Source organism: Pteropus alecto, unplaced genomic scaffold (genome assembly GCF_000325575.1).
Source record: "Pteropus alecto unplaced genomic scaffold, ASM32557v1 scaffold39, whole genome shotgun sequence".
In the NCBI taxonomy this organism is placed as follows: domain Eukaryota; kingdom Metazoa; phylum Chordata; class Mammalia; order Chiroptera; family Pteropodidae; genus Pteropus; species Pteropus alecto.
The window spans coordinates 10,038,112-10,046,542 of record NW_006443568.1 but is presented as its reverse complement, the minus strand read 5'-3'; the positions used below and the strand labels follow the sequence as shown (position 1 = coordinate 10,046,542).

At 39.8% G+C, this 8,431-nt stretch overlaps 1 protein-coding gene across 1 annotated transcript; it reads right to left on the bottom strand.

Annotated features, from left to right (window-relative positions):
- Positions 1 to 2,151: 2,151 nt before the first annotated feature.
- On the bottom strand, positions 2,152 to 7,972 carry SYF2 (SYF2 pre-mRNA splicing factor). The gene is made up of 7 exons (XM_006924419.3): positions 7,828 to 7,972; positions 7,475 to 7,585; positions 5,325 to 5,450; positions 4,727 to 4,844; positions 4,309 to 4,399; positions 3,442 to 3,540; positions 2,152 to 2,713 (listed from the first exon to the last, which is right to left on the bottom strand). The coding sequence occupies exons 1-7, from the start codon at positions 7,852 to 7,854 to the stop codon at positions 2,548 to 2,550; spliced, it is 738 nt and encodes a 245-aa protein (XP_006924481.1). The 5' UTR covers positions 7,855 to 7,972; the 3' UTR covers positions 2,152 to 2,547.
- Between the last annotated feature and the right edge of the window lie 459 nt (positions 7,973 to 8,431).

The window sequence follows — 8,431 nt, the reverse complement described above, 5'->3', positions numbered from 1 at the left end:
CAAACATTGTTTAGTCTAGAGATAATTATTCGCCAGTAGAGGCTGGTGGAAAAATACCAGTCCTGGCCATGCATGAGTGCTGGGTGCTGTTCCCTTTAACTCTTTCAGATGGTTCCTTCCTCACACATGCTGATCAGGACCCACCTCATACTTGAAGAAACCCTCTGCTGACTTCCAGAGGTGTGTGCAGCTCCCTCCTGTCCAGCAATCTGTACTGCGAGCTCTTGCCACTGTGGCTCCCCAGACTTTCAGCTCTATCCAATTAAGGGAACCGCTGGGCTCCATGAGGATCTCCCTCCATATGCCACAGCCTGGAATTTCTCTAAAGGCAATAAGCTGGGAGACCACAGAGCTTTTTTTTTTTTTTTCTGTTAGAGATCACTGGCTTTCCTTGCCTGATTTCCAGTATCTCAAAAACTGTTTTGTTGTGAGTTTTTTGTTTGTTTTTGGTTGTTTTGAGCAGCAAGGTAAATCCATGCCCTGTAACTCCATCTTGGTCAGAAGTAGAGGACTCCTGTTTATTCTTTCGATTAGATTTTATCATTTTCTTCACAAGGTCCTGCACCTTCTCATTAAATGTGTGTCTAAACATCATTTTTATTAATATTGTAACTGGACGATTTCCTCCTATCTCCATTTGTAGGAGCTCATTTCTAGAGTGCAGAAAAACTACAGCTTTTTGTCTACATAACATTTCATTTGTTGACAGATGCCCTGATATTGAACCATGCACTGGTCATAAATTCAGGATGAGTAGGCATCTAGGGCTGGTGCAGCTGCTCGGCAATGCCAACGGGGACCGAAGTCTGCTCCACTCTCCTCAGCACGTTGACGTTCATCCTCATGCTTGTTACTTCATAGCACAAAACAGCTGCTACAGTGCTAGTTCTCATGGATGTGATCTACGCAGGAAAAAAGAAGGGGGAAGGAGGGAGTGGCAAGCCCCATATCAGGAATGCAGGAGATTTCTCAGAATAAATCGTGTCATATTAGCCAGAACTATAATATTTGACCTATAAGTCAGTCTGGAGAAGTAAGTGTCAAGTCAGAAATTTTACCACAAATTCATCAAAAAAAATAGGGGTTTGGTTGGTAATGAAGAAAGGAGAATTGATATTGTACAAACAGCTAACAGGTCTACAAGCCGCTACTCTTGCATTCTTAAAATAAACCCTGCTGACTCAAAGTAAATTATTCTTTTAAAATCACTGCCAGATTCTATCTGAGTTTTTTGAAGTTAAGTTTTTTTTTAAGGCTATTACGATATTCAGGGTCAAAGACTTGAACTAAGGTAGGAGAAATGGGAAAACAAATTTAATATATTTTCAGAAACACTGTGACTAGACCTGATTAACTGCACACAGAAATGCTAGAAGAGGAAATAAAGTGAGAACAAAGTATTACATAAATTTAAAAAGGAAGTAATCACCAGCAGTATTAAATGTTAAATTATCTTTAACATTGAAGCTGAAATATTAAATTTTCTTAAAGTTTCAGATTTCTCTTAATTTAGAACGTCCTAATTATTTAGCAATTTAACCAACACATAGAAAAATTTATACCAAGCTTTCTCTGGACTTTTATTAAAATGAAGCTCTTGCTGTGAGAACAGTATTTTTTTTTAAGTATCTTTTAGATACATACTGACACATAGATGAAATTATATATACACATATAATTATATCTGTGTAATTATTATATGTATATATAATTTCACCAATATGTCAGTATGTATCTAATATATATAGTATTTGCCTCAAAACACATGGGAGTCATGGAGGGGAAAGTGGATAGAAATAGACGAAACAATACTGGCCATGAGATGACGATTACTGAAGATGGGTATTGGTACATGGGGTTCATTGTATTATTCTGTCTTCTTTTGAATGTGTTTGGAATTTCCCATAATAAAAAAAAATTGTTTGTAGAATGGAAGCATGTATGAGTATACATGTATTTTTTAAGTGATAAACAGAGGGTTTATTAAGGATTTTATCCCACAATGTATTTGCTCAATATTCACGAGAGGATGGGTGTTACTTCCTGAGCTTGGTTATAAGCAGCCCCCAGTAGAGCCTGCACCAGGCTTCCAGTAGCCACTGCCACCTCCTCATCACTGTCTCTATCTTCAGAGTCTACAACCCCAAATCATTCCTGAGTCCAGCTCCAGATTTTATTAAATTTATATTATTCAAAGCAACAATGACTGCATTTATATTTGCTGCCACCAATCAAGCTCAAAATGCTTCAAAGATTAAACAATCACATATTTAAAATACATAGAAAAATAATATAATTAGAATTTATACAAAGTAGATTATTATAAAACAAGTACACTACAAGAAATACACCTTATATCCAAGCACAAAAATTTGGAAATATACATAGAAGTATATGTTTCAAAAAAAAAAAACCATTTATTTTTAAATGCTGAGTGGGAAGGCATAGACTGAATCCTGGTTTACCAGTATAATTTTGAAGATAACTTCAAACTGCTGGCAAAAATTTTCACTCCATTCTCAAGCTTTTAAGAACAGTTCCTGAGGATTAGACTGCTGTTCCTCTTTCCAAATTCTGTTTGATTTCAGCTGTGTATTTCCCGTAGAATCTTTCTGCCTTCTTGTTGAATTTGGCATTCCTTTCATTAATGTAGTCGATATCTGCATCGTCATTATAAGGTCGTCTCCGACTATATTTGTCTCGTTTTTCAATTCTGGGACAAGGAAAAATCAATTTACAAAATTCATGTTTTACCTTCTTTTTTAACCTTAATAAAACATGGCCAAATAAGTTGATAGAATCAGTACACTTAGAACAGCACACTTTCAGGGCTGGGGGGGTCATTAAGATCAAGTCTTAATTAACAGCACTACCCTGGATAAGAACCATGAAATTCAGCAAATATACAAACTCATCTTCAGAATGCTTCTAAAAGAGCAATGATAACATTGTTAGAAACTGAGCACATGAAGTATTAAAAGATTACAATAAAATACATTAATAATAGCCACAGCTAATATGGAGTGCACAGTATGTGACAGACACTATTCTTAAAACTTCATGTGTATTAACTCCTAAAATATAAATTATTCCGCTCTGCCTAGAATTCACCCCATCAGTATAAAGAAACACAAATGTAACAGAGGTACATTTACTACAACATTACTTCTTCAAATCAAATAGCAGAGTGACTGTTAAAGTTCTTAAAGAATAATTTTCTTTAGACCCTTTCCTGCTTCAGTTATAATTCAATTTCATCACTATATTCCTTCTCCATTCCAAATCATATGGATTCAACGCTTACTTGTTGTCTGTCCCCAAAACCACTATAAATGCTAAGTCAGAAATTAACAAGTATAATATCCATCTACTCAATTCCAAGCTCATTACATTAATTTTGTCATTAAGCATTTAAAATTTCAGGCTGCTCTGAGTACTTACTGTTTTTCCAGATCTGTGACCATCCTATCAATTTCCTGAGAGGAAGGCACATGTGTTCCATGAAGAAGACTGTTGGACGTTGGGAAAAACTCTTCTCCACTGAAAAGACAGCAAAATGGACTTATAGTAACACTACAAGTCCTCCACATTTCCAGATTTCAAACTAAACAACCATTCACGATGGCAGATAAAATACATACACGTATTTCCTGTGGAATCCTACCTTAACGTTTTGGAAAAAAAAAAAAAAAATGCAAAATTGGACCTAGGAAATCACCTACTCCACACCTTCATCCTACAGATGAAAAAGCCAAAGACCAGAGATCAAAGGACTTGCTTCTAGGTCTCCTTACACTAAAGCAAGGTCAACAAACTCTACCACGCAATTTTGCAAACAGTTTTATTAGAGCACAGCCACAGCAATGTGTGTGTGTGCTCTATGGCTGCTTTCACATCGCAACAGCAAAGCTGAATAGTTGTGACAGAGACCATATAGCCCACAAAGCCTAAAATGCTTACTACCTGGTCCTTTACAGAGAAAGTTCACCCATCCTGGCACTAAGGGCCTTCTGCCTCCTACATTATCTAAGTAACTATGATAATCTGGGTGTTAAAATACTCAACCCCCAGTCTTAGAATGCCCTGCTAGAAAGATAACCAGGCGGCTGGCTTACTTGCTGTGGGGTGAGCAATAAATCATGTTGTGAAGACCAGAAATCATTCTTAGACCATTGGTGATAACCCATACCTAAGCATTACAGTATGTTTGTATTTATGTATGTGTGTACGGATGTATATATACACACACAAATACACCTATGTCACCTCAAGATGAAATAAAAGCTTGTATTAATCCTGTCAACTTACTGCTTTTCTCTCAGTCTCTCATATGTTTCCATGTCAGGTTTGATCTGTTTGGTCAACCGATGATACTGGCGTAACTGGGCAGCCGCATAATCTAAAAATAAAATAAGGATCAGAGATAATATACTTCTTGTTTGGTCATTACTTATCAGAGAAAACTCAAAATTATTAGAAGCAATACAAGCTAGGCCTAGCCTCTATCCTAAAGATGCTGATTAATTTTACCACAAAGAATAAAAAAACCCAGCTGACTAAAATACAGCCTTTCCTTCTGCCCTGTAAGACATATTTGTATTTTTCTTGGGTTTAGGTCTCTTAGAGAATACTCCATCAAGGGTGGGTATATGCTTTCACAAACCGAAAACACTGAAAGTAATGTTTATCTAACAGGCCCATTCAATAAAGTAAAAGCTAATTTTACCTGAAAATCCAAGATCGGGGTTTTTCCTCTTCTTTTTCCTCTCCCATCTTTCTGCATCTTCTGCACTGATCTCCAGCAACTTCACTTTCTCATAGTCTTCCCCTCTTGCTGCACATTCCTAAAAAGAAAGGAAAAAAGCTGAAACCTGCAAATATGATAGAAGCAATTATTTGATCTTTTATAAATGAAAAAAGATTGAACAGAGATATCACGTGATAGTTTTAAAATAATGATTAACATTCAAAGAAAGATCAGGAAACTGCTATGGTATATAGTAAGCACATTGATTTTAAAAATAATACTTATTCAATGTTTCTTAGGTATCAGACTGTTTTAAATGTTTTACATGCATTGACTCATTTAATTCATAATTAATCAACTCAAATAATTATTATAGTCCCCATTTTACAGATGAGAAAACGGAGGAAAAGGAGGTTAAATGACTCACCCAAAGTGTTACAACTAGTAAAGAGCAGAACCAGGATCTAAATTCTGGCAGCCTGGCTCCACAGCCCGTGTACAAAACCACCATGTTCTACTGTCTCAAAACAGAAAGACAGAGTAACCCACTTTTGAAGACAGCAAAAGAGTCCCTAACCTTTTTCTTTTCTTCCTCCTGTAGTTCCCATTCCAAACGAGCTTTTTTGGCTTCCCAATTTGCAGGTAACTTAAGTCTTTTATCTTCTTCCACAACTTCCTGGTGATTTAATTTACGAGCTTCATTCTAAAACCAAAACACAAAATGTTTGCTAGCTGAAACATGAAAATGGATCCAAAATAATCTGGCCTTCTTCCAAGGTCAGGTAAGGGGACCCCATTTTATCCTAAAAGCAACACAAGGCCATCAAAGGATTTTAAGCAAGGGAACCACCTAATCAGGTTTGCATTTGTACACAGTCAAGAAAAATGTATTGAGCTGCACCGGTTTGCTGCTCAAGGCCTGGGGGTTAACATCAGCTTTGCCTTTGATTAGCTGTGTGGTCCCTTTGAGCTAGTCCTTTAGGGTTGGATGGTCAAGATTTCACAAAGTGAAGAAAGAACTACTACAGTGGCACTTAATATTTTAGATGGCATGAAATAATACTAAATCACACAATAAGAAAGATGTTCTACTTTCAATTCTCTTTTAATCCTAATCCAAGGAGAAAGCTTCAGTTTGTCTAAGGCTTTAATATCTACCTTAGTATCTCTAATCTTTTCCAAGTCCACCCTTTAACATATTTCAACAGTTTACATTTTAGCAAAAGAATGAAATTGTCCATTTGAATTACTCTATATAGAGTCTGTTTTAAAATAAATTTACCTGCATAAAACAAAATTAATATATCATCTTAAGGACAACTTAATTGAGATGTTTCTTAGTCACAGGCTGGAGGCAGTTAGTCCAGAAAGTCATGTCTCCTAATTTCCAACCACATGTTCTTTACACTGTCCATCCAAGTAAATATTTAAGTGTTCGTTTAATTCCTTATAAGGTTAACTCTGGGGTGGGCAAAGAGAGGTACTCCTCTAAATTACCATCCCCCATACATTCTGAGCTCTGGCAATGCCAGTTAAAGACACCAAGAATATAACTATAGTCAAGTTTTGTTTCTTGCACTGAAGAAGACAGCAAACCATGGAGAACTGTAGGTATTTCAGTGAGAGGGTGTTAGGAGGGGCTAGTTACAGGATTTGGGTTTGTATCAGGTGACTGGAAGGGAAAGCTTCAAGGAAACATGTTTGTGCTCTGTTTTGGCAATGTCAGAAAGCCAGAGCCTCCTATGATTGTGTAGCTTACGTTTTCATATAGGAGGCAGGATTAATGGACTAAGACTAATGCTGCATCTGGTAATAATAGTAACCAGTATTAGCAGAAGAAGGGAACGTGTGGTCATTTCTGTGGTTTAAGTAATCTTGCTGTTGTCTCACTCCAACAGAGTTGGGGTTTTGTGGAACCACGGCCAATCTGTCAGGTCACTTCAAGTTGAAATAGTAAAGGGCTGCTTTTTTCTTTCTCAGTTCCAACTGCAGCCAGTTGTTTGCTAGACTCTTATCTCTCGTATTTGTTCTCCCCCTTTGCATTTGTTTCCTCTGCTTGGCTATTTTTCCCCCAACTTCTTTGTCTGATAACGACTTGCTCATCTTTCAAACAGTAAGTCAGCTGTCACCTCTTAGAAAAAGCACTTCCTGGAGCCCCAGGAACTGTATTAATCTCTCCTCTTCTGCACTCCCAAGGCACTTTGTTCTTAACTCTAGCAAGGCATTTACCACAATATAACTTCTAGCTATAAAGTTGTCTCTATTTAAAAGCAGAGGTTCTTCCTTAATCATCTGGTTCCCCACCAACTAACTGAACCACTGACACTATAAACTTTCAGAGATTTGCTGAATTGATTATTTTTGAAGAGGTAACCATCTCTCTTTTTAACACTGGACAAGTTTCTTCCAGTCTCTAGCCCTACATATTTCCCTAGGTAAAATGAAGAGTTTGTGAGACTTATACAGTAGGGAGACTGTTAGTAACAGAGAATCCCAAACCTAGCCAAGATAAGTTAAATCAGATGTGGGCGGGAGGGTGGTTGGAGCGAGCATGTGTTATTTCCACAGTGATTCCAGTGTGCTGCCAGGGTTGAGAATCACCAGGTTAGATCTTTCACCCATCTCTGCAGGTCTCTCAGGCGCGCTGGTGAGGCTTCCCCGTCCCTCTACAAACGCGCACAGGCCTCGCCAAGTGACAGGTCTCAAGTGATCTCCGGAAGTACTCACCCGCTTCAGGTGCAGCTCCCGGAATTTGCGCAGTCTCTGCTCGCGCTTCTGGGAGGTCAGCTCCGCCGCCGCCGCGAGGGACCGCTCCTCCTCCGCATTTTCCACCAGCACCTGCGGCAAGAAGGACTGGCTGGAGGCAGTGTCCAGGACTTCAGGGACTATCCAGGCCGATTCCTGACCGGTCCCGATGGGCCGGGCCGGGCCTCCATTGCCGACCCCGACCGCACAGTGTCTGCGCCTCCCTGACCCGGCACCCAGGCATCTTCTCCACCTCTTGCCCCGGCTGTCCCCCGAAGGCTGCCCTCCGAAAGCCTCCCCTACAAAAGCCCCTGGGTAGAGCCGGTGGCACTTACCTTTTCAGCTAGAGTCGCAGCCGCCATCACAACCTTTCCCTCCGCACTTCCGGCAACATCACAGAGCGCTTCCGTCGGCCTTCCTTCCGCGCAGCCGATAGATAGTAATAATCTACTATAATCCCCGCCCCTTCCTGGCAGCGTCAGGGGCTTGGGACCAATCGCTGCTCCTTTTAGCAGTGAGCTGTTTTCGATTGGGCAGGACTGTGCGCAGCCGCAGAAGGACGCAGAGGCAAGAATCGGGAGGAGGGCGGCGGAACTGGGAGAGAAGGGCAGGGAAGCACCTGGCGGGGGGGTGGCTAAGGAAAAATGGCCTAACCGGAGCCTGGGAGACAGTCGCTTCAACTGCGTGCCGCTCCCTTGAGCTGGAAGTGCGGTCCATTTATTCCTTATCCTCAGTTTTACCTACTCCGAGGTAGTTCTCCTCGGACTGCCTTGTCTGACGTAGGCCATTAGTACTGTCATACGGCACCATTTTAATTTTCTCAATAGTGTAAGATATTTGTTCTTTTTCCATTTACCCCATCAACATTTTAAACTGCAGGAGAGCAGACACGTCTCATCTTGTTTACTCTTCCGTAAACAAGGAAACTGCCAGAATGAA